This window comes from Lissotriton helveticus, chromosome 10 (genome assembly GCF_964261635.1).
Source record: "Lissotriton helveticus chromosome 10, aLisHel1.1, whole genome shotgun sequence".
Lineage (NCBI taxonomy): Eukaryota > Metazoa > Chordata > Amphibia > Caudata > Salamandridae > Lissotriton > Lissotriton helveticus.
Genome location: NC_136071.1, coordinates 555,417,273 through 555,444,058, shown reverse-complemented (window position 1 = coordinate 555,444,058; position 26,786 = coordinate 555,417,273). Strand labels below are relative to the sequence as shown.

At 46.9% G+C, this 26,786-nt stretch overlaps 1 protein-coding gene across 2 annotated transcripts in view; it reads left to right on the top strand.

Annotated features, from left to right (window-relative positions):
• The window catches only part of ERCC4 (ERCC excision repair 4, endonuclease catalytic subunit), a 338,934-nt gene that overhangs the window by 170,647 nt on the left and 141,501 nt on the right, over positions 1-26,786 (top strand). For both annotated transcript variants that reach the window (XM_078663097.1, XM_078663096.1), the window contains exon 5: positions 931-1,111. In XM_078663097.1, coding sequence (XP_078519223.1) covers positions 931-1,111 — 181 coding nt within the window. The remainder of the gene's footprint in view (positions 1-930; positions 1,112-26,786) is intronic.

The following is a 26,786-nucleotide window of genomic DNA, read 5'->3' as shown; positions in this document are numbered from 1 at the left end:
CTCTTGCGTATTTTACACAGTCCAACAACTGTGCATTATATGCATATTGAAAGCAGAGGCAAGACAATGAGGTTACCCATAGTCAAATGAATTCACAAGATCAGTGAGATAGACCTGGATGTGCTCAGAGAGTAGAAAGCACACTAGACCTTTTTAAAAGTCAACTATGGCAGGCATCTGTTTCCATAAAGACCTGGCAATCGGCTTCAAGACTGTATCAAAGTCTTGCACAGTAAGAATGTTAAATGATTGTCATATTATTTAGGTTGGCCACTTGAAATGGGCTTATCCCTTATGCAAATAGTAACACTTGAATCGTCTCACTCAAGGCAGGAGGCAGAAATTGGTCATTTTACCTCCCAATCCTTTTCAGCAGAAGATTCATTCCTCCATGCTCTCCACTATTTCACATTGTTACTGCTTAGTAGTGTGTGCTAAGTAATGATCTTAAGTAGGAGGAATAAAAAGATAAGTGGATTTGAAATAACCTGCCCCCATAGATGAATTTGTTGTAATTTGTGAATAAAATTTGATTTGTAAGTCAGTCTCTCTGTTTTTACTGTTTACTTTGCATGGGATTCTTAAGTATGGTAAGGTCTTCTAGTGGAGGTGATACTGATGTGGCTAATTTAGTAAAATTCTACAATACAAGCATTGTACGTGGAGTGTATCTGCCAAACACTGGATATACGGCTCTCAAAGAAGTTTAACAATGCTTTCAGGTCTCCACGGTACCCTTAGCATGTCTATATGTTGGTGATGCTGTTGTACTTTGAAAAGAAGATGTATAGATATCCATTGTAGTACCACTGCATTACTATTTTCCTTTCTGACATAGCGGCTGAAACAGCTTGTTTAGTATTCTATGGTTTCATGTTAAGTGTGACTGTACCTTTTAAGCCCCTTCGACTCTCTCCTTGTAACTTTCAGATAATTCGTCACTATTTAGATCCCATATGGCACCAGCTGGGAGCCAAGACAAAGTCTTTGGTGCAGGATTTGAAAGTGCTGCGCACCTTGTTACTGTATCTCTCTCAGTATGATGCTGTAACTTTTCTAAACCTTCTGGAATCCCTGCAAGCAAGTGAGAAGGCATTTGGTAAAAATTCGGGTATGTGTGGATTTTATTTGAAATCTATTTTTGGTATTGATCAATGCTTTAACTTGTGACTGCAACTAGTTGCTTTATATCTCTATATCCTATTCAAATTTCTGACGTCGGCACATAATGGACTTAAATTAAAATTTAATTGCACAAAAATGTATTAATTAACAATCATTTAAACTATGGTAAATGTCAGTTTTGGATGTATGGTAATTATATGAAGAAGGACAATTCAGAGACTATCATTGATGACAAACAATCCTGTGATTTGAATGCCTTTAATTCCAAAAAAATAGAATCAGTGTAAAATGTAATAAATGACCTTCCAACATGCACGTAATCATTGAAATAAAAAACACTGGTGGTATATACCATCATGTGGCTTATCAAAGGAATCAGAATTCAACTCGCGAGTTGTACTCTGTATGCATGTTCTTTGTTGCTACATAAACCATTTCCAGATTAGCTACTTCAGACTCAGTGTCTGAAATTTGAACAATTCATCCACAGTTCCAGGGTCTTCTCATGTTTATTGGGGCATTTACAGGCCTTGTAAATTGTGGGATTCTACACTTGCCATTCCTAAAATCCACTAATCAAGAATTTGTGCTTCTGTGGCGTGCCATCAATCAATCAATCAATCAATCAGGAAATTTGTAGAGCGCGCTACACACCCGCTAGGGTCTCAAGGCGCTGGGGGGGAGAGAAGCAGCTAGTGGTCGAAGAGCCAGGTCTTGAGCAGTCTTCTGAACGCCAGGAGGTCAGCAGTCTGGCGTAGGTGGAGGGGGAGGGCGTTCCAAGTCTTGGCGGCGCGGTGGGAGAAGGATCTGCCTCCGGAGGTGGTTCTGTGGATGCGTGGGACGGTGGCCAGGGACAGGTCGGCGGAGCGGAGATTCCTGTTGGGTACGTAGAAGGATAGTCTGCTGTTGAGGTAGGCGAGCCCGGCCTTGTGTAGTGCTTTGTGTGCGTGGATCATGAGTTTGAAGGTGATTCTTTTGTTAACGGGGAGCCAGTGTAGATCTCTCAGGTGGGGGTGATGTGGTTTCTGCGGGGGACGTCGTGGATCAGGCGAGCGGAGGCCTTCTGGATTCTCTGGAGTCTGTTGATGAGTTTGTTTGGGGCTCCGGCGTAGAGGGCGTTTCCGTAGTTGAGTCGGCTGCTGATGAGGGCGTGAGTGACTGTTTTCCGAGTGTTCGTCGGGATCCATCTGTAGATCTTGCTGAGCATGAGAAGGGTGTGGAAGCATGAGGAGGAGACGGCGTTGACTTGGTTGGTCATGCTGAGCGTAGAGTCGAGGATGATTCCTAGGTTGCGTGCGTGGTTGGTCGGTGTCGGGGGGGCTCCCAGGGAGGGGGGCCACCAGGAGTTGTCCCACGCCGAGGGGTTGGGACCCAGGATGAGGATCTCCGTCTTGTCCGTGTTCAGTTTCAGCCGGCTTGCTTCCATCCAGGCAGCGACGGCCTTCATGCCCTGGTGCAGTTTGGATTTGGCGGTGAGGGGGTCCTTGGTGAGGGAGAGGATCAGCTGGGTGTCGTCGGCGTAGGAGATTATGTTGAGGTCGTGTAGTCTGGCGATGCGTGCGAGGGGAGCCATGTAGACGTTGAATAGCGTCGGGCTAAGGGAGGACCCCTGAGGGACGCTGCAGATGGTCTTGGTGGTTCCGGATTGGAACGGGGGGAGGAGGACTCTCTGGGTTCTGTCGGTGAGGAAGGAGGTGGTCCAGTCCAGGGCCTTATCTCTGATGCCTGCGTCGAAGAGGCGAGCGCGGAGGGTGTGGTGGCAGACGGTGTCGAAGGCGGCGGAGAGGTCCAGGAGGATGAGGGCTGCTGTTTCGCCGTTGTCATAGAGCATTCTGATGTCGTCTGTGGCGGCGATGAGGGCAGTTTCAGTGCTGTGGTTGCTGCGGAAGCCAGACTGGGATGGGTCCAGGATGTTGTTGTCTTCTAGGTAGCGGGTGAGTTGGTTGTTGACTGTCTTTTCGATGACTTTCGCTGGGAACGGAAGCAGGGAGATGGGCCGGAAGTTCCTGAGGTCGCTCGGGTCCGCCTTGGGTTTCTTCAGGAGGGCGTTAATCTCGGCGTGCTTCCAGCTCTTGGGGAAGGTGGCAGTTTCGAAGGAGAGGTTGATGATGCTGCACAGGTGGGGTGCGATGAGGCTGCTGGCTTTGTTGGCGATGTGGTGGGGAAGAGGGTCCGATGGGGCGTCTGAGTGGATGGTGCTCATGGTCTTGATTATATCTTCGGTGTTCACGTTGGCCCATGTGGTCAGAGGGTTGTGGTGGGTGGGAGTGGGTGTCTTCGACGTGGTGCAGTGCGTTGGGTTGATTTGAGTGTCGAAGCTGTTGTGGATGTCGGTGATTTTGTGGTGGAAGAAAGTTATGACGGTGTCGCACAGGGCTTGCGACGGCGGGATGTCGTTGGTGCAGGAGCTGGGATTGGAGAGTTCTTTTACGATGCTGAAGACTTCTTTGCTGTTGTGTGCATTGTTGTCGAGGCGGTCTTTGAAGGAGGCTCTTTTGGTGGTCCTGATGAGGCGGTGGTGGTTGCGAGTGGCGTCTTTGAGGGCTGTGTGGTTGGCGGAAGTTCTGTCGCTGAGCCAGATGTTCTCGAGTTTCCGACAGGCGTGCTTGGAGGTCAGGAGCTCCGGGGTGAACCAGCTTGCTCTCTGGCTGGTGTTTCTGTCGGTGGGTTGTCGCAGAGGTGCTATGGTGTTGGCGCATTTTTCCATCCAGTGTCTGAGGATGCGGGCTCCATCCTCTGGGTCAGTGGGGCTGGTGGGAGGGTCGGTTGCGAGGTGAGCTTCCAGTATTTCCTTGGTTACTTTGCCCCATCGTCGGCGGGGGATCTGTGGGGTGCGATGGTGGGTGATGGGTTTCTGGAAGGTGAAGTGGACGCAGCGGTGGTTGGTCCAGGTGAGCTCAGAGTTGTGGTCGTAGGTGATGTGAGGGCTGGAGGAGAAGATGGCATCGAGCGTGTGGCCGGCGATGTGGGTCGGGGTGGTGACGATCTGTTTCAGTCCGAGGTTGGCGAGGTTGTCGACCAGGGTGGAGGAGTTGCTGTCGTTGTTGTTTTCCAGGTGGAAGTTCAGGTCGCCGAGCAGGATGTAGTTGGTGGAGGTCAGTGCGTGCGTGCTGATGAAGTCGGGGATGGAGTTGCAGAATTGGGGGCGTGGGCTGGGAGGTCTGTAGACGAGGATGCCTCTGAGAGTGGTCTTGGGGTCTGTGTGGATCTTGAAGTGCATGTGTTCGGCGGTGGTGAGGGTGTCGTCGGTGTTGGTGGAGACCTTGATGGTGTTTTTGTGGATGATGGCGATTCCTCCTCCGATTCCGTAGGTGCGGTCTCTCCGGGAGATCTTGTATCTGTCTGGGATGGCCGTAGAGATGTCGGGGTCGGAGGTTTTGTTCAGCCAGGTCTCGGTCAGGAAGGCGATGTCTGGTGCTGTGGTGGTGAGAAGGTCCCAGAGCTCGACGGCGTGTTTGCTTGCAGAGCGGGTGTTGAGCAGGATGCATTGCAGTTGGTTGGATCCCGTTGCCATAGGTGCTTTGGCGTCGATGTTGCAGGTGAAGGTGCAGTTTTGGCAGGTGAAAGGGCCGTGGGTGCGCTTGGGGGTGGCTATGTAGCAGTTGGCGGGCCCTCCTTGGTTGAGTGCGATGAGGGTGTTGGCGTCGTAGCGGAGACTCGTGTTGTCGATGTCGCAGACGTGAGGGCCAGGGGTTCTGGCACTGGGCCCGGTCCAGGCGCGGACGGGCGCAGACGGGCTTGCCTTCGGCGCGCCGGCGGCGCGCCCGCGCAGCGGCCGCCATATAAGGGGGAGGTGGGGAGGGAGGGTCAAGAAGGGCAGCGAATGGGCACGGGGGGCGGGTCCTAGGCTGGTCAGCGGCGGGCGGGCGGGAAAAAAGAAGGAAAAACTGCGAGAAAAGGAGAAGCGGCGGTGGCAGGGGGGCAGCAGGCACCCGGGCACAGGAAGAAAAGGGGGCTCGGGGGGCTCAGGCACACGGGTCTAGAATGTGGAAAAGGGCTCCCAGGCGCGCGGGGCACAGGCAGTCAGGAGGGCGTCGGAGGAGGCGGCGGCGAGGGGCAGCAGGCACCGACGGAGAAAAGCAGAGACAGGCTCAGGGCAGGTTGGCACACGAGGTGGTGGAGGCGCTGCAGCGGTGGAGGGAGTGACACACCAGAAGGTCAAGGGTGCCATGACAGATCAGGATCTCATCTCACCATCACTTGGCCCAAACTAATAAAAGAACAATTCATCTGTTTACATCAAGGTCATCCTTGTTCTGCAGCATTGATTCTTTCATAGGTACTCATGCTTAAATTATCTCCTGACATCAGGGTGGGAACCCCTGGTGGCCATTGTTAGTACAGCAGTATACCAAGGCAGCAGTTAGCATTTAAAACAAATGCACAAAGTTCAGTAAACCATTTCTAGGCCATCCACATTATGTGACCCAACCGCTAGCCAGAGTTAGGTGGAAGGGCTTAATGTTCCAGGTGTTCCACGTAGTCCCAACTGCCTGATTTTCTACTGCTTGGCTCAGGAAACAGGCAATCCCTTGAGCTCTGCTCTGCTCTCCCTACTGAACATTTGACAGGAACTCATCTGATTAACCGTCTGAGTCACCATTCGACTACTTTATCATCCTGACAGCTTGAAGTGCAATTTTAGAATCTTCATTTCAAGAAATAAACCATGGCAGAATTCACATGGCCATTGACACTCCTCAAGCCACGTGGAATGTGTGGGGCCAATAAGGTTTCCATAGATTAACTACAACTAAATGTATTTATTGCCCATATAAATTTGGTCACAAACCCCAAAATTGAAATTTATGTTCAACTTGTAGTTCCAAAACCTTGAAAGACCAAAACAGCAGCTTCTCTGCTTCCTCAATGTCAAATCTCTAGGTGCATCTTCAGAAAAATGATTTTAAAGTGTATGAAGCACAACAGGAAGGTAATAGATCAAGAGAAGCATTCAGTGGGGCTGTGTCAGTACCCAGTCTATCTCCCACCAAAATACTTTCTGTGCCTGCCTTGCAAGGTCAGACTTCTGGTCATGGTGGGGTTGCACCTTTGACTTCAGCGTTTTCGTCAGCGAAAAGAAAGGCAAAGTATAACTCCTCTGTCTGTAACAATGGATTATATTTCTGTGACTGAAAGAGGAACAATGAAGGCACAATCCACGATTGCTTCAAAAGTGAAAGTCTCATTGTTGCCAGCCGTCCCATCGTAGACTAAGTCGGCAATGAAGAGTAGACTGTCTACTGGTAATAAACATTCCTCATGGTGGATGAAACAATCTTCATCGACAAATCAGCACCCAGAGATGGCTCAGTCATTGATGGAATCTTCCTTCTCGACTAAGAAAATGCCAACATTGTGGAAGTTGTCATTATCGGCAACAAGCAAGGCACTTCTGTTGACAAAGATGTTATCGATTACCAAACCACCTCTATTGACGGAGGCTTGGCGCAGAAGTTTCCCATGACGAAATAACTAGCATCTACATTGCCTGGGACAAAGTCTATCATATTATCCTAGTCATCACTGTTCGTGATAGGGACCTCATCTATAGTGTCCACTGATTTGTCTCAGATGCCAGTAGCTTGTATGCTGCCTCTAACACAGTTGGTATCATTAATAAGAATGGCACCAGAACAGCTCCTAGATGATTAAGTGCCGTCATCCTATCCTGGTGACAGGTTCTCAGATCAGGAGTCGATTAGGAAACAAATATATTCTGATGATTGTATTATGCCGCTCAAGCGGAGGGGCCACACAAACTTAAAATCCATTTTCTTCCAGACCTAGAAGAATCTTATGGCTACCAAGAGCCCCTACAATGGTAAACGATCAGAAATACCGCTATAAGAGATAAGAGAGACCTCTCACTCCCAAATGGTCCAAGTGTACATGGAATTTTTCCAAAACATGTAAAAATGTATTCCAAGTGTTTATGGTGTATTGCCTCCTACCAAACCAGTAGCCTACTTCAGGCGCCTCCTCTAGAATTTACACCTAGATCAATGATAGATGTGCAGTCAAACGCCGCATCAACGTCAGGCAGACTAATTCATCTTTATTGTTTAGGCAATTAAAACCATTACAATTTAACAATTTGTTTAATTAAAGTTAACTTACTAGTGATATAAACTACATACATAAATAAAAAGCCTCCTTGTGGTTAATTACAAAATAGTCCGACAAATCTTCCTCTGTAACATCCAACAAAATTGCCAAGAAGAGATATAGAACATGATTCATATTCTGATCCAGGTCATGAAGAAGGGGATAATTTCCCAGGTTATGTCACCCCTTCGATGAAGATAATCAAGAAGACTGTGTCAGCACATCAGACAAGCCCAGATCTGATTCCAAGAGACTCCCCACTAAATGACATTTACACCTTTCACGTGCTAGTTAATAGATATGATCAAAAACCTAATTTGCCCATGCAAACAGTAGAGGAAAAAATCTTTTCTCTTTGGTTCATCAGGGCATCAGTCAGAACAATCCAAGTACTTGATTTAGCTTTAGCTGCATTAGGAATCGTGCATCAGGAATGGATGAATGTTAACTACAAAAATAGAAAAGAAATTCAAAACACTTAGTACAGCACTTGCGTCTTTTTGAACCAGTCAGAAAAGACTCTGTGATCTTGGCAGCAGAGCAGAAGAGATTACAGAACCCAGCGACTCCATGTGTGGTACCTATTGGCAAGGAAGACAAAAGGTTAGATGAAATGGGGAAGAGAATTGGAGCATTTGCTGCAACAGCGGCTAAAAAAGTCTATGCAAGTGCTATCCTGTTGAGATATGACCAACAATTATAGAACAACATAGCATTTTTGTCTGGACAAACTCCAGGAGGGTTGCAAAGAATAATCAAAAAACAATTCTCAGAGAAGGCAAAATCAAATCTGCTGCCCCCTTAAATTCAGCTTTAGGGCATCCATCACTGCTTTCAAGCAAATGACAATGGAGCGCTTCTTAAGACGATGTATCTGGCTGTGCAGCATCACCGCCTGAACAGAGATGCAGTCAAATTTCAAAGACATACCCTTAATAGCCAATATTTATTTGGATCACATGTAGATAGGCCTTCAAGGCAATTAAAACTGTCAAAGTCAAAATGTATTGTTTCCAATTATTAAAAAATTACAGTGCATTAGATAATCGTTGAAATTCGTTAAACATTTGCTTATTTTGTACATGTTAAAAAAACATCTCTTGTCTCCCCATGTTCCGCTTGTCGTAGGAGCGATTCTACTTTTCTCATGTATTTGACCCCCCTACAAGCCAACACGGGAGACGATCCCTCCAACCATCGAATTACAGCTTGCCTGCATGTACGAATGTTCATTTTATTAAAAATGTTTTTTTAAAGTCGTCTCCTTAAGTCCATAAGAGCTGGGCAAACACATAGCAGGTGGGGTAATGTTTCATTTTGGTACCCACATAGGCGACACTGAGGGTCTGTATAACTGCCCTTCCAGGATGGTAGCAAGTCCTTAGAAGGCTGTAAGCCCAGCCGGTGTTCTATATATCTCTGTTTTAGATTCTCATTAAAATGACTTTTTAATTAAGGCTGTGGCTTTGGCCCAGAATATGAGTTTATCACTGACCACCTGAAATTATCGATTTGTCTTCAAGAAATTATTCCCATTTGACAGCGTTGTTTGTTGTCTTATCAAAGCTGGTTCTGTCCGGGATTGAATCCCATGTTGATTGGATTTTTAAACTCCTCAAGGATTGCAACAAGAAGTCTCCCCAGCTGTCTAGTGTAGACTGTTTCTGCTGGTTTTCGATTTCATTCCAACACAGGCTGTCCAGTGAGCCTTCCTCTGACAAACGTAATTTGTGGCAAAGTTTCGCAAAAGTACCCATACTGCGAAATTTCTGATTCAGCAGGCCAAATTCTAGGCGTACCTGTTCTGGTGAGGCTGATTTTGGAAGATTTAGAGCCGCTTTATATACCTTTGTTTATAGGTTATTTAGCAGCCCCGCTTCTTTGCCACACCAGGTGGCCAATGCGTATGACAAGGTGGGTAAGGTCTGTGATTTCATCACGTTTAGCAAGTGTGTGTAATTTGGACAGCTCAATTTTTTCCGCAATAACCGATGTGCATAGATCAGGGAGTGTGTTTTCGCCTTTAGGTCTATTTTATGTTTTTTGTTGGTCGGGCCTCGCCCCAATTTTAATCCTAGATATTTATAGGATACTTCCTCCTTTATTTGGGTACTGTTTGCGTACCATTTGAATGTTGGTTTCTTCGGATCTACTAAGCGGACTACTTTGGTCTTTTCTTTATTTAATTCCAAGCTTTCATGCTCCAAATAAATGACAAGGTTGTTTATCATTCTTTGCAGCCCTATTGGGGTTTGACTCAACACGACTATGTCGTCGGCATATTGAAGAAAGGGAATTGGGGTGTTTGCCAAGTTCGGTGGGTGACCTTCCCCCACCTGTATGTGTTTGGTAATGTCCGCCATGTAGAGATTAAATAAGCTTGGGGCCAGTACACAATTAAAACTGATTTTGGCACGGTAAAACCCTTAGGAATTTTACAAGGGAACAACCTTAATTTTAACTACTAGACATGAGTACTGACAGATCATTTCAGCCAGGCACTTCATTTTTTTTCCGTCCCTATATGCAAAGATAATCTAGAACCAAAACACAATAATGAAGGAGGCAAACAACGAATATACAGCAAAGGAAACATAGGCAGTTACAAGCAAGTGTCATGACTGACGAAGAATCTGACTGGAACAGCCCACCCCCATCAACGTCCATGCGGTTGGGAGGAAAGATAAGGCTGTATTTTTCCACATGGTCAAACTCATAAGCTTCAGATCAATGGTTGTTAGACCTAATTCATCATGGGCACACAATAGAATTTACATCAATGACACCAAAGACACCTCCCATCAAAGTGAAGTACCACCACTTGGAGGCACTGAAATAACAAATAAAGTTATTGCTCTAAAATCTTATAGAACCGTGCCAAAAATTTTGAAAAACCTTGAATTATATTGAAATTTTTTCCTTATCTGTAAAAGGAATAGGCAGTGGAGGTCCACTCAACATCTCAGAACACTAAACCAGTTTGTAAAAAGTCAGACTTTAATGTTATTCTTGCTGGGTGTACTGCAGTTCATTAAACAAGAATGATTATATGACATCACTAGATCTAGACGATGATTGGTTCCATCTGCTAATCCATTAAAGGCAATAGAGAAACCTCTGTTTCTTGGTAGACAGATGACACTACTAGTTCAAATCACTTCTGTTTAGGTCTGAAGTTGCCACCCAGGGTGTTCACCAAAATCAGTGGCTCCAGTAGCTGCTTACTTGTGTTGTCAAGGGACGAAGCTATATCCATTCCTTGACGATTGGCTTATGAAAGCACCATTACCACAGTAAACAGTAACTGCACTGTCACAAACACAACACCTACTAAAGAAATAAGATTTCACCCTCTGCGTCAACAAGTCTGTCATAGTGCCTATCCAGAAGATATTGTTCTTAGAAGCAAATATGTCTGCAAATCAGTAAAAAGAGTATCCATCGCAAGAAATAATAAAAAGATAATACACAGTGATTCAGGAAATAAGTTTAAAAAATTGAATAACAGTAAGAACATTCAAACTATTACTAGGAATACTTTCTTTCTGTATCCCACTCATACTGCCTTGCAGACTAAGAATGAGATCCCTTCAAGAAGGTTAGGGCTAGCAGTGGGGACAAATTACAGGCAATTGGGACGATTATACACAGATAATCAACATGATGAAAGAATTATTGGCCTCTTGGTCACATGGTCTTGAAAAAAAGCATATAGGTTTGCTAACACATAGATGAGATCAAACAATGCTTTCGTTTAACCACAGATGCCTCTATGAAAGGCTGAGGAGCATACCTAATGGATATATCAGTAAGTGGAGTATAGTCATCACAAGACCAAAACTTACATATAAACCTCCTGGTACGGAGGGCAGTCAGACTAGCATTGAAATCATTCCTACCTAGGATGAGACAAAATATTGTCAAAGTACGAGCAGACACTATGACAACACTTTATCTTCTCTGTAAACAAGGAGATTTGAGATCCAAACACTGTCCCAATAAGCACAACAATCTGGGTGTCAAGAGCCTCAGACTTGCCCCTATACAGACTGTTTGCCAAAAAAGACAATAGACATTCCGTCAAGAGAAGATCACAATAATCTATCACGTACCCTGCTATTCAAAACTGAGTTGGGATCCTTGAAAGAACAAATGATTATGATGCTGTATTATCAATATGGCTCCTTTCCTTACATGGCAGCCTCCATGTTTGGAACAGTAGGGTTAGCGTTCTAGTTTTCCTCTGCACAAACGCTCAGAAGACTAATGTGCTTGCGCCCCGCAGAAACGGCACACTTTAACTTTTTTCGTAACGGAGAGCAGTGTCGTGTTTCTGCTCTCCCTCTGACAGGCTTATGTTGAGAAGATATTCCTAATTTTCTGGTACCAGCCCACAGTTTCTTTACAGTGTGCTCACCCAGGCATGCTCACAAGAGTAGTTCTCCAAGACAACTATTGCTGAAAGGAGAATTGCCAGAGAGGAAGAAGAAACAAACCAATTAAGGTGTGTTGGACTTCGCCCTTTTGGCAGGTTCACCCCTAAACTTTTTGCCTTGAGCTCTGACATGATGGTAGTGATTTTTGGCCTCTGCACACTTTAGCACTGTGGCCCAGTGTAAAGTGCGTGCGCTCTCCTAGTGCGTGTGGTGAGACTGGCCTGCCCTCCCATAGGAATGCATGGGGGATGTGTGTCCATGGTAATTCCTGATATGTGAGGAGTGCATGGGCGAGTTTAGTATGTGTGAAATCGTGAGAATAAATGCTGCGCAATGGTGTGCGCAGATTTATGGTGACTGGTGGAAAAATGCCACTTTTTGAAGTTGGAATTTCTATGTACTGTGTGTCTGCCTGCCTGATGTGAATTGCATGTCCGGCTTGTGATTGACAGGTGCTGGATAATGTCAGTGGCTCCAGGAGCCAGACTGGGTCTGCCCGGTGGTGAATAGGGAGATCTGCATGTAGATGGGAGGGAGGAGTTGCACCTGGGACCTGAATAGGGCTGTGCCTTCGCACCACAATGCTGGCTCCGCCCCATGTGGTGCATCTGAGCACCTAGCCCCCACCTGACAATGGAGAGAGGAGCTGAGCACAATAAAGTGCTCCAAAGCTGCCCTTGACCAGTTGTATCTTGTTCCCCCAAACCCTGTACCTTTAAACAAAGGGAAATGCTGTATAAAAGAAGGGGCTGTGACCCCATGATGTTGTTCTGCTTTTGGACCCTGACCTTGCGGGCGTGCTGCTTCTGGGGCCCAGGGGGGGCTGCCAGGAGGGCTTGCCTCCCTGGGCCCTGCATTGCCCCTGTATACTTTAAGGACTCTTCTTTGGGACCCTTGTGCTTTGGCCTCTAGCGCCCTGTGAGCGCTTTGCTTCTATTTTCCTGGAAGCGTTTTCCCCTGGCGCTGTGCTCCCTGCAACCGAGAAGAAGCACTACGATTACCCTGGAGGGAATCCCCGGCCTTGGGATTCCCCCCTCTTCGCGGCATTTTATTGTCCCCTAGCAGGTGCCTACCCTCTTTCTATTGGTGTTGGAGCAGAGGGCGCCTACCCCTCATTATGCCCCGGGAAAAATGATTCACCGCCGCGGCCTGCGGCAAAACCAGGAAGTCAGGCCCGCGCCGCCTGACTGTGGGCGGGGCCTGGTGTGCTTCCCTTCCGCTTCCCCCTGCCTGGGGGAAGCCGTGCCATGCCATGCCGCGCTGGTCTGCCGGGCGGAGAGGCAAAGAGTATTGCAGCTTGTCGGGGGGGCTCCCATAAGCGGAGGGAGCCCGCGGTATCCGGAGAAGTTTCCGGGTCCCAGGAGGGGGCCTGGGTGAAGAGCGATGCAGCGGATCACCCGGGAGGCTCTTCGGAGCGAGAGAGCCCCGCCTGCTGCCACTGCCGAGAGAAGACTGCTGCCTGCGCCCCCAGAACCGATGAGTTGAGACGGCAGAGGGGGAGGCTAGGTGCTTTGCTAGTGCCGACCACTGTAAGGTCCGTGGTGCCGAGTGGTCCCGCCAGAGGGCGGGCCACTCCAACAATGGGGACCACGTTATTTCCAAGCCCAGTGGGGGTCCAGAGGGCAGCTGCCACATGGGCCATAATTATTCATAGGGCCAGAGGAGCCCGTGTTCTAGTGGTGGCCATTTCCTGAGGGGGCACATGATTGGTGAAATGCCCAGAGGGACCCGTGTCCCCCTAACTGTCCAGGCACAATAGCGGTCCCATTTTCCAGAGCCGTCCCGGATGGCAGCGGGCCGTTCCAAAGCTTGGGCATAGTTATTTTAGAGCCCTGTGTGGCTCCAACAGGGGCAATATTGTTTTAAGAGCAACAGCAAGGCCCAGAGGGCACAGTAGTGCCAGGGCCCATTTGTTCTATCCCCAGCTGCGCCGCACCAGCGCAGGCAGCTGCAACGTGTTGCGCAGTTATTTGAGCGAGTCCCTGAGAGGTACAGAAGTGGCACAGAGGTGCCAGGCCTTCCCCATTATTTACAGCTGCCCAGCAAGTAGTGGGCAGCTGCACCGTTTAGGTGCACAGTTCTTTGGGGGCATGTTTTGAGTAAGGAGTGAGATGTGCTCCTTTGCCCCATACTTTACCAGCTGCCCAGCAAATAGTGGACAGCTGCAACGTTTAGGTTTGCGCAAAGTGCGCACCCTTGACTTTCGCTGCCTAGGCAGCAGCCCTGACTCTTTGGACATAGTGCATTTGAGCCCATTTTAGAGATGGGCAGTGGGATTGTTAGATTTATAGGGCACCAGGCCCTAATGTGATGTGGTGCTAGGAAATGTAATGTATGTAGTATGATTACGCACCCTGTGTTATACCTCTAAATGTGGGATATGATTATGAGGTTGTTTTGCATATTCTGGTTTATGCTAGTAAGATTATGTTTCACTGTGTGAATATGCCTCTAATGTGAGTTATGCTTAGGAGGTTAGGGTCTAATGCGTTTAGACTTGTGAGATGATTGCAAAATGTAGTTTATGGTACAGGCTGATGCTAACTACAGTGGTTACCAGTGGTTACTGGTTGTACGCTTATGATCTGCTTTACTTTTACTAAGTTCGCATTGTGATGGTTCTGACAGTGGTCCAGTGGGCCCCTCATGTGTAAATAATTCACTTGTAGATATGACCTAATGCCAGGTGGCACCATGTATATTATGTGTTTACTATTCTAATGTGTTTTGAGAATACAAAGGCTATTTTTGATATAACCTTGTGTGGAGTTCCTTTTGTAGTGTGCTTGGGGTGTTGTTGCTCTGTGCGTGCGTAAATGCTTTACACATTGTCTCCGGGATAAGCCTGACTGCTCGTGTCAAGCTACCAAGGGGGTGAGCAGGGGTTATCTTTGGCGTGTAACTCCCTTGCCCTGACTAGAGTGGTGGTTTCTGCCTGGCTTTGGCGCAAGCCTTAGCCAACCAGAGATCCCATTTCTAACAAGGTGATTGAATTATAGAATGAAATAAATATAGAGAATTTCTACAGAAAGAAAAAGTAACTTGCAGTTACCCGAGAGAGTCCTTACAAGAATAGACACACTGGAATTCAGTGTTTTCAAATAAAATTATGAAAATCTATCACTTATGAGAAGAATTTGAGAGAAGCTAATTCCTCAGGAGTTTTAGGTAAAGGGAGAACAAGAGGCCTGAAAGTGGATGTTAATAGAAAGTGAGATTGAGTGAAGTGTGTGAAAGAAAAGAAAATTACAACGGTGTATCATATTTCAGATACAATGTTATCTGAACATCCAGCTCTACTGATGAAACATTGGAAGGTGGTGACTGATGATGTTTAGAAGATGACATAGTTGACTCAGAGGCAGCCTCTCGAATTTAAACATTTCTTTGTGGATTTACGCACAGTGGCTTTGTGGAACGCTCATCTGCTCCTGTGGTTTCTGGCACAAGGTTAGTGAATATCCTTGACATATTGAAGTGCCAAAAAGAAGGCTTCACCCGAGCAGATATGGCTAAAGGATTGGTTTTAAAGAATTTAGCTGTGTTACTAGAAAATATGCAAGAACAATTAAACTTTACCATGGAAGGGAATACAAATTTGAGAGACGAGATTAAAAGACTAAGAGTCTCAACTCTTTTTTCAACGATTAGATGCACTATCCGTAGGTCTTCCTCACTGCCGAATGACACTAATCCAGGGGTTAGAGTCACATTCACAGCGGCTACAGAGTTATTTACTCTGTTCATATATGCAGTCTCCCCAATCATTCCCTTAGCTCATCCAAAAAGTTTTAGTGGGGATCCTCCTAAAGCCGAAATATATTAACACAAAGTTCCCTCCACTTTGTCTGCCATGAAGAATATTTTTACTGAGAACCAAACCTGCTTTTCCTATTTAGTTTGTGATTTCTTTTTTCCCTCTTGGTACATAATTGGCTGATGATGGCTGACTGCTAAATATAAAGTAAAATATTTAAATGGGCAATGAAAATGGTCAGCACGCTAAATTTATGAGGCGCACAGTCAAGGCCCAAATATTAATGTGGCATTTCGGTTTAGTTAGCTCAGAATGTTTTGTGCAAAGTTATATTTATTGATAGGACTGTGAAATCGAAAATGTACTGACATTGAAAGGCAAAGTATATTCTGTTCAGGGAGACTAATCCATTGGCTATTTGGAGTAATTGACCTTGTGCGTACTATGCAAAGCTCTGCTATATTGATATCTGAATTTAGCAATCAGCGTCTAGGAGAAGGTATTTGACAGCATGCTTTGTTTATTTCTCTGGTATTCTTGATAATTGTATAATTTACAGGGAACCTGCAATCCCTTAATAAACGTTTCTGTCTATTTTCCTTATCACAGGTGACTTGTGATCTCTAAATGACATAACTGCTCAACTGTAATAATTGGAGTTGAGTTCTGAAGTCACAATGCCTGCTGCACAGGCAGCGGCTAAGCTGAAAGGCAGGCCACGAGCATAATTAAAGGGCAGCTGTGTTTTCCTTCCAATATTTTTTTCCATGCTATTGTAGGAAATCTAGCATTTGTGCATTTTACAACTCCTACCACAGGTTGTTTTCTATATATTGTTGTGATGAAGCGCCCGCTATAAGTTATACCATAATAGGGGTAGAAATATCGACTTTGTTTAGTTACAGGACTGCTGTACACATCTATGCAGTCGCTGTACAAGCTCAATACATTTCAAATGTCATGTTAGACCCTTTATTATTACTGCAACAAATCTGTTATTCAGATTTGAGTTGTTAGGTGGAGCATTCGAGACCTCTTGTATATACTTTAGTATATACTTATATACTTTATTATATACTTATATGTGTATGTACTTTGAGGGCTCTGGAGATCATCCCTAGTACTTGTCTGCTTCCGCGTAGGGACTTTTTATCTGTTCAACTGCCTCTATTTAACTGTCTTGATAGAAAACGACCTGCAGAGGTCAGTAAAATACCAGAATTGCTTTCTGCTGAGGGACTTTCTTTTTTAATTTTTCTGGCAACTGCCTCTACTTAACTTTCTTGATAGAAAACGACCAGCAGAGGTCAGTAAAATATCAGAATCACTTTAGCATTTTCTAGATTCCAGTCCATAGAAATTGTCTTCCACGAGCACCCGTAGACAATAATATTTTTTCCAAATCTTGTATTTTCAGTGATATGACCACCGAAGGCCCTGATTTTATATTAAAAATAGAGCTTTGGACTATACCATTTCCCACTGAAAGGCAATATTTCTCTCCATGTGTTCCCATACCTGGTGTGTCACACAGTCTGGTGCTTACTTTCCCTCCATGTTAAAAAACAGTAGATGTTTCAGCACCCAGGCTAATGTGCTGAATAGCAAAATACATAGAAGGTCCCAAAGGCGAGACCGATTGCATTGCAAATGCTTGTTTTTCTTTACTTTAAGCCTGTGCTGCTGTGCAGCATATCTAATAAAACATTGACACAGCCAATAGATCTTGCTTAGGTGAAACTATTGGCTTTGCCAATGCTAGTTACTGTTGTCATGCATGTGCATTCAGGTTTGGCAAGGGCAGCAAGTTGCCTCAATTAGTGATTGAGACAGCTAAAAAAGTGTCCCACATTTGCAAAATTGGGCAGTTTTGAATGTGTACAGAAAACTGTTTGTGCTTTGAAGGTATGGAACACGCCCTATATTCGTACTTACTGCAGGTAGTGCTTGTAACAATATATAGGAAATCAACAGTAAAAACCGGCCCACCAGCCCATAAAACAGGCCACAAACAACTGAAAACAAAGGCCAATAAGACCAGCCTTTTCTTCCCTACAGACCAGTGAACCTGTGTCTCCCCTGCAGCCTGTTCACATGTTAATGCATTTAACACCTCGTCATGTCCTTTCAAACAAAGGGACAGAGCAAAAGGGCTTGTAGGGTGATAAATGCATTAGCATATTTAATTTATGTATTTGAGAGAAGCCTCATCGCACTGCCAGCCTGAGAAGTCTCTTCAGAATACTGATGGGACCCCAGCAGGATCTCGTTTTAACTGGATTCCCCTTTTGCAGCGCGCGTATGAAGAGAAAACTTCCTTCCACGCTGCTGCATTCTTTTTGAATGAGCGGCTGGGGAAGTCTTTCTCTGCGTGCCTGTAATCCGCTGTGCGCTCTTGCAGAGGAGCTGGGCGCTGTGAAAGTGTAAGGTGCGCGCGCAGGTGTGCACCTTACTGGGAACATAGGTACCATCGCATTAATCACCCATGCTTGGGCCAGACAGTTTTGGTTCACAGATGTGTGGACCTCTCGAATGAGACACCAGTTCCATTCCTGTTGTTCAAGTATCAAGGCAGGGTCCTGACCCAACCTCCCTGTATCGACTACCAGGATTTTGCAGACCTAGAGTTTGTATCACTAAATATTTTGCCGAGCTGTAAAAGGATCCTATGTACATCTAGTTTTGTTTCAGCTGTTAAAACATATTCGCTAAAATGACACAAGTTTTGTACCTGGGCATCAGCGAAAAAGATTTATTCAGTCTTCATACATCAGCATAAAGTGTTACCTTTATTTACTAACCTTGGCAAAATCGGGACTACGATATACCTACAGTAGCCATTTGCAGGTGTTTCAGGACTCTATCTCCACTCTCATTAATATGTGCAAGGGTGGTCAATGAATTTATGCAGGGTTTATTTCCCAACTTCCCACTGCTACAAAAAAAACACCTGCATGGGAATTAAGCACAGTTCCAGGCCAACTGATAAGAGAACCATTTGAACCAATACACAAGGCATCCCTTCAAATACGGTCATGGAAAACAGCCTTTCTACTGGCTATCACTTCAGCAACAAGGGTTGGAAAAACGTATGCTTTTTCAGTTAAGCCACCATTTACCAAGTTTGACAAGAACAAGCTAACTTTGTCTATCAACCCAAAATTAATTCTCAAGGTTCCAGCAACATTCCATCTGTGTGAAAAAGGTATGTGTACCTATCTGTCTTTCCTCTGTCTACAGTTGCTGAGTAAGCACTACTCATTTAGGTATCAATAGATGCTTAAAATTCTATCTTGAAAAGACAAAGACTTTCATAAAACTGATCGATTGTTTCATATGGAAACACTAACAAAGATCAGAACTTGGCCTTTCATAATGGATCACTTCATATTGCCATATGAAAGTGTGCAGACCTTTAAAACACAGCATAGAAGCTCACAAGAGGTGTGGCCTTGACAACAATGCTGTTCGCAGTACCTTTCTGTAGTAGGGGATCTCTGTGTATAGTCATAATCTAGTGAATAGTCCCGCCCATGTGCGCGGACCCCGGAGCAATCAAAAATAATCTCTTAAGTTGTCAAAACATGCAGAACTGCACAGACACTTAAGAGATAATTTAAAGACAGATAATGCAGCCTATGTCCACAGGCTACACTGTCCAGTACTTCAACTAGAAATTCCACCAAAATCCACAAACAGCACAGCCTGTCCAGGGTTTTCTACAGAGAAAACCTTGCCTTTGACAGCAAAACCCTCTGGAATGATAGAGAGGAGGAAGTGGACAGACAAGCCCCATAGGCTGCCATTATGTGGCTCAAAACAGGATACTGTGCCTTTAAGAGAACTTTCCAGAAGCCTCACAGTATCCCAGAATGCACTGCAGGTCCCTTTTACTTTCAGTTCTTTTTTCCGGCTCCTGCTAGCAGGACCCTGGAGCATTAGCTTTTCTTTTTTGAGCTTTTTCTATAAAATTTTTGTGATAATTTTGGATTTTTGCAGCTTCACTGGATGTCTTTGGCCTTTATCTACATTCTGCTGTGTTTTTTTGGCAGATTTTCTGCAGTCTTCTTGTCTTTTTATTACTATTTCTAGTCTGACAAGTGCTTTGTCTGCAGCTGTACTAAAGACCAAAGCTGAAGCTCACAGAGTTTGTATTCTGTGCTTGCCTGTGTCTTTTGACACCTGTCTTCTCTGTAACTTCTTTTCTAGGAGGCTTCGGCTCCCAGGTTTGGAACAGAGGAGTTTGAAGGCATCTTCAGCCTCTGGGTAAGGAAAGGGTAGGTCCTCTACCGAGTCCCATGCTGTGACCTCTGGGGTTCTCCCCAGTAAGGGCACGTTTGAGCTATGACACGGTTCCGGTCGGCGTCGAGGACGTCATGGAGCGCCTCGACGTCATGGAGCGCTTCGACGTCATGGAGCGCCTCGACATCATGGAGTGCCTCGACGTCATGGGGTGCCTGGACGTCATGGAGTGCCTGGACGTCATGGAGCGCTTCGACGTCATGGAGCGCCTCGACATCATGGAGTGCCTCGACGTCATGGGGTGCCTCGACGTCATGGGGTGCCTCGACGTCATGGGGTGCCTCGACGTCATGGGGTGCCTCGACGTCATGGGGTGCCTCGACGTCATGGGGTGCCTCGATGTTATGGGGCGCCTCGACGTCATGGAGCGCCTCGACGTCATGGAGCGCCTCGACGTCATGGAGCGGTGATGCTCCTTTTGGGGCGTTGGTCGCTTGGGCTCCGCTTTCTTCCATTGGGTCCAGACGTCACCGTTATGGATGGCTCGGCCTCTCGGTGTTTGACACCGTAGTGACATTTTGACGTCGGAGTGTTGGTTGCCATAGAGACAGTCACTGTCTTAGTGATGGTGACGTCGTAGTGAGGTCGACGTCATGGGTTACAGCCGCGGAATACTTGCCGGCGCTTGCGGCCTGGGTCTTGTTCCAGGCCTCGCTCCGTGGTGAGCCCCTCTTCGGAGGGGACTTTGTGTTCCCAGCACCGTCCACACACGACGCCGAGCAGTTGATCAGCGTCGAGGAACCCTTCTGATGGGGAGTCTGTGGCTACTCACCATGTGTAAGCGAGGGACGTTGGTCCTTTTGCTTAGTTTTGAGTATTCGCATACCTACTCATCGGCTAGGTCGCCTCCTGCTCTGCCACCACTGGTGAGACCACCGGGGATGTTTCGGATTTCTCTTGGTTCCCTCTCCCACCCACCACCCCAGGGGCCTTTGGCCCCCCAGTCTGCGAATCCCCGTGCCTTGATGCCAGGGATGCGGCTTCCATGAGTACGGGGAGTCTCTCTCTGACTCTTAACTGGTTGGCGGTACTTAGCTTTGGTCCGCTACCACCTGCCAGGAGGTTCTGGCTTCGAACGTACTCCTGACTTGGTCGCAGGGGTGGCGGTATGTAGACGTCATGCGGTGGCCCGCTGCTGCTGGGCCGTGGTGGTAAGATCCCTGTGTGGGGGTGTTTTCTTCACCGATTTATGGTTCCCCTGCCGAGAGACAGGAGGGAAGCCTTACAAGAGATAGTCTATGGACCTGATAGTTTCAGATCTAAGCATCGGTGTCGGAGCGGTGTTTTCTCTCCTGCCGACCCCCAAGTATTGTGGGTTTGTCCTACGTTGCCATACTTGTATTCGTCGGACGTCTCTGCAGCCTGCGGCTCAGCAGTGTGCTTCTACTCTCCCGTTCTTTAGGCAACCCTTGGGCTGCCATGAGGGTAGTGAGTGGCCCGCATAAGTCTGACTCGGAGACTTTTGGAAGGCTGTAGGTTTGGGGGGTGGAGAACGGCTTGAGGCCTTCTTCCCTTTCTAGCGGCGTTTTTCCTCCCAGGGTTTGTCTGTGGTCCTGGGCCGCCTTTAATACTTCACAAGTATATTGTGCGCATACGCGGGAGAGCTTGATGCTCCTCTGCGAACAAAGGCCGGCCGGGTCTACGTCAGTCTTCGGTTCATCAGCCCTTCTCCAGCAATTCCTCCGGTCAGTTCTCGGTTTCGGCTGCGCGAGCTCCAGGCGGAGGCCGATATCCTGTTAAGGAAAAGGGCGATAGGAGACGTACCTCTGTCTCAAAGGGGAAGAGGTCTGTACTCCCGGTTCTTTCTGGTTCGCAAGAAGGACAAGAACGTGTTAAGGCCCATTCTGGATTTGCGACAAGCAAACAAGTGGATTCGCAGTGAGAGGAATTTCGCATGCTATTGTTGCACCAGGTTTTTCCTCAGCTGCAACAGGGAGATTGGCTCTGTGCCATAGATCTACAGGTTGCGTACTTCCATGTGCCCTTTGCACACATACACAGGAAGTTCCTGCGATTCCAAGTCGGCGCCAATCATTATCAGTACACAGTACTGCCAGTCGGGTTGACGTCTGCGCCCAGAACATTCTCGAAGTGCATGGCAGTGGTAGCTGCACACCTGAGGATAAACGAGGTGTTTGTCTACCCGTACCTGGACGATTGGTTGATCAAGGCCTCCTCTTTCTCGGAAGCTCAAGCACACTTCCAGAAGACGTGCGTTCTTTTGAACAAGCTGGGGTTGCGCATCAACATGTCCAAGGCTGTCCCGATTCCGGTCCAGTGCATACAGAACTTGGGAGCCTCCATCAATTCGCTGTCAGCAAGCGTGTCTCCTTCGGAGGAGAGACGATTATCACTCCTTCGGAAGGCTTAGGCTCTTATGACCGCTCCATCTACAACAGTGGGGACGGTGTCTTCACTACTGGGGTCGATGGCCTCTTGTATCTTCCTCACGTCACACGCACGGCTGCACATGAGACCTTTGCAGGAGTGCTTGGAGGATCAGAGGAATGGATCTTGGGACGACAAGATACGACTGTCTCTGCATGCTCTTCAGTCTCTGAAGTGGTGGTGTTCGGCGGGGAATCTCCTCAGAGGGGTTCCCTTTCACAAGGACATTCCCGCACAGACTATCGTGACGGATGCGTCTCTCCACGGCTGGGGGGCACATTCCGGAGACTTACGGATACAAGGAACGTGGTCCCCGATGGAGTCCACGTATCACATCAATTTCCTGGAACTCGGAGCTGTTCACTTGGCACTGAAGGCTTTTCTTCCGTCCTTCCAGGCCAACTCTCTGCTTGTACAGACAGACAATACGACCACGATGTATTGCCTCAACAAGCAGGGGGGTTCGAGATCACGCACTCTGTCGCAGGAGGCGCAGGCGATCTGGCTTCTAACAAGAGGACTGACGATCATGGCTACCCATCTGCCAGGTGTGCAGAATGTTCAGGCGGACACACTGAGCAGACTGATTCAGGAAAACCACGAATGGGTCATAAACGACAAAGTACTAGGAGAAATCTTCGCAAGGTGGTTGACTCCAGACGTAGATCTGTTCTCCACCGCCGAAAACAGCAAATGCCGAGACTTCGCCTCCAGGTACTACCAGCAGGGGACGCTGGGGTATGCGTTATGGATTAACTGGTCGAACAGCTTTCTGTACGCTTTTCCACCCATTCCCCTGATTCCGGCGGTACTCATCAAGCTGTCCCAGTCCAGGGCACGGATGATCCTGATTGCCCGGAATGGCCCAGGCAGTGGTGGTTCACGGACCTGCTTCACCGGTCTCTCCTTCCTCGCATACGGCTGCCGTGCAGGCCAGACCTTCTCACGAAGTTCGGGGGGGCAGATGTTGCACCCCAACCTCTCGTCTTTGAGTTTGGCGGCATGGCTCCTGAGATGCAGTGCAATATGGCCATTTGAATGTACCAGAAGTTTGTATGGACATACTGAAGGAGGCTCGGCGACCTTCCACTAGGACTTCTTATGCTTACAAGTGGAGGAGGTTTTGCATCTGGTGCAAGTCCAAGGACTATGACCTAACGACGTGTAAGGAAGATGTCCTCCTTCCGTATCTTCTACACCTGGCGCAGTCTGGCCTTAATGTCCATTCCATTAAGGTTCATCTTGCTGCGCTGACTGCCTACGGGAATGGCCTTCACAGACTTCCTTCTTTCAGATCCCTGTGATCAAAGGGTTTTTGGAAGGCTCGAAGAAAGTGTTCCCTCCTGTCCGGCTTCCTTCGCCTTCATGGGAATTGAACGTAGTGCTGTCCAGATTGATGAAGGAGCCTTTTGAACCTATTCATAAGGCTTCATTGCAGCACCTGTCCTGGAAGGCGGCGTTCCTCGTGGCCATTACATCGGCCCGCAGGGTGAGGGAAATTCAGGCGTTGTGTTGCTAAGAACCTTATACTGTATTTCATGCTGCTAAGGTTGTTATGCGTACTCACCCTAAATTTCTTCCAAAGGTTATATCTGATTTCCATGTTAACCAGACTAGAACTTTGCCTACGTTTTTTTGGAATCCTTCATCTCCAGCGGAAAAGTCTCTGCATTCCCTGGATGTTAGAAGGGTGTTGAAATTTTATCTGGATAAAACCGAAGATATTCGTAGGTCAGACCACTTGTTTATCAATTATGGATCAGTCAGGACCGGACTTGCTACCTCTAAACAGTCCATCTCGAGGTGGATTGTGTCCTGTATATAATTGTGTTACCAAAAGGCTGATAAGACCTTAGGGGGAAAACCTAAGGCTCATTCCTCCAGGGGCAAAGCTGTCACGACTGCTTTGCTCCGTAATGTTCCAATTGCAGAAATCTGCAAGGCGGCCACTTGGAAGTCGGTCCGTACCTTTGTTAAGCATTACTGTCTGGACACTGATACCAGGGCAGATGCTCGGGTTGGGCAGGCTTCGCTGCGAAATCTGTTCGCACAGTAGTGGTGTTATTTCTCTTTTCTCCACCGCCGCTTTGGTTTGGGGATGGGCTTGCCATTCTATTCACTAGATTATGACTATACACAGAGATCCCCTGCTACAGAACGAGTAGTTTCTGTCCTGTAACTCCAGTTCTGTAGTAGGGGTATCTCTGTGATAGTCATAAGCGCCCGCCCTCCTCCCCGGTGGAGAGAGATATTCATGTAAGAAATGCTACAGGTCTGGCGTGTTACGCCTTCAAAAAGAACTGAAAGTAAAAGGGACCTGCAGTGCATTCTGGGATACTGTCAGGCTTCTGGAAAGTTCTCTTAAAGGCACAGTATCCTGTTTTGAGCCACATAATGGCAGCCTATGGGGCTTGTCTTTCCACTTCTTCCTCTCTATCATTCCAGAGGGTTTTGCTGTCAAAGGCAAGGTTTTCTCTGTAGAAAACCCTGGACAGGCTGTGCTGTTTGTGGATTTTGGTGGAATTTCTAGTTGAAGTACTGGACAGTGTAGCCTGTGGATATAGGCTGCATTATCTGTCTTTAAATTCTCTCTTAAGTGTCTGTGCAGTTCTGCATGTTTTGACAACTTAAGAGATTATTTTTGATTGGTCCGGGGTCCGCGCACATGGGCGGGACTATTCACTAGATTATGACTATCACAGAGATACCCCTACTACAGAACTGGAGTTACAGGACAGAAACTACTCCTTATAAGGCATCTGCAAAGCGGTGACCTGGTCTTCAACCCACACCTTCACCAGGCATTACTTTCTGAATGTCAAGTCATCTGCTGAAATGACAGTTGGTCAAGCAATGCTACTCGCCCTTTTTGACTAAGGTAAGTCTCATTCTCGCTAACTAAAATAAAATACTGCTTTGGTAATCATAATGAAAGCATCTGAATCTATTAAAGATCCAATGTTGCGGAAGAATAAGTTACCTACCTGTAATTACAGTTTTTCAGCATTGATATATTTAATAGATTCACATGTCCCCATCTTCCTTGCCAATAATAAAACTAAGGCATGATTGCTAAAAAGCTATGAAAATTTGGCTGTTGAACCCTGAGCCCCTCCACCTGATTGGTCAGTTTGGGTCACATAATATGGTATTCGGGCTAGTGAAGTTCTACTGACGTTTGTCCATATATTTTCAATGTTAATTGCAGTATTGGTATACTGCTTTGCTAACATTTGCTACAGGGGTCTCCCATTCTGGCGTAAGGAGCAGGTCCAGCTTTCGCACTGGTGGCACCCAGAGCAACAATCACTTTTGGCGACCCCACGTCCCATGACCACTTCATCGGATTCGCTCACTGCCACCTGCAAAAGTGCCCCTCATCTCTCCTATCATAAGATATTGCTGAAGACAGCGCCCCCCTGAGGTCACAGAACCCCCTCCACAGGTCAGCGCCCAGTGCGACCGCACCAGTCGCACTGCCCTAAAGCCGGCCCTGGTAAGGAGATATTTCAAGAATGTAAGATGCCAATGTTCAGAATTGTTGCAGGTAAGTAACATTTTCATATTTAGCAGAACCATTTTCAGAGCGATGGCCTCAATCTGTCCCGGGATTCAAGAAATAGTCCTAAAATGACATACTGTGAGACATCACAAACACATCTGGGAGTAATCTCTCTTTAAAAAAAAATAATCTTTTTTTATTGCAAACCAAGCAGTATATGCACAGTGGGCCTCGATAGTTCAAGCAGTTCCTCTACAATGTCTAAACTCACAGTTACTGCACTTTTACGGCCAGTCATATCGGTTTTCACATCCCACTCTTTCCTACCCCTCATCCTGAAATCCCTCCCACAATCTATCTCCAATCAGCCGTGACACCTGAATGCCTTCCATGCCCCCACCTCCCATTTTTTGGGGCAGCCTCGTGGTTAATACCCCTCATGTTCTGCCCTTTGGTACTAATCCAGGTCTGCCTTCCAGTCAGTTTCCACCTGCGTTGCAGTGCCCCCCCATGCTCTTGCTATATTACGCTTATCCACTTTGGCTGCCAGTTTCAGCCAAATTCTCGTTTACCTGGGCCAATCCTGCTCCCCAGGAGTAACCATTTAGAGTCAAGGGGGACCTCCATCGCCACATCCTTGGCCATTATTGTTGTCACTTTAGCCCAGTAGCCCCGTACCAGCTGGCAGTCCCAGTGGATATAAAAAAGGGAACCCTCGCTCCCACAGCCCCTCCTGCATAGTGGGGATTTTATCCTACCTATTTTATAGAGGAGCATCTGTGAATAGTAAATCCTGTCCTCTACCTTAAATCGGACCAGCCGGATCTGCACCCTAATACCTATATCTCAGGACCCTGGAGAGCCTCCGCCCAATTGTACTCCTCAAATACATTGTCCTTTTCGTTATGGAGTAAACCGCAAGTATTAAAACCCCTTTACTAAACTCCTTTTTTCCTCACTCCAAAACAGTGAAGCCTCCCCCTAACTGCTGTGGTTCCCGAGGAGACAAGTCTTACATAATGTAGAGGTACATTCCATAAGGTCTAGTTACGCATAAGCGCTTGTGAAGACCCTGCTCTGTATTGAGTTTTGCTTAGTTTTAGACTTTTGTTAGAAGTGCCTACTCTTCCAATAGAATCTCTGTCTGAATAGGCTTTCCAGAGTGCGC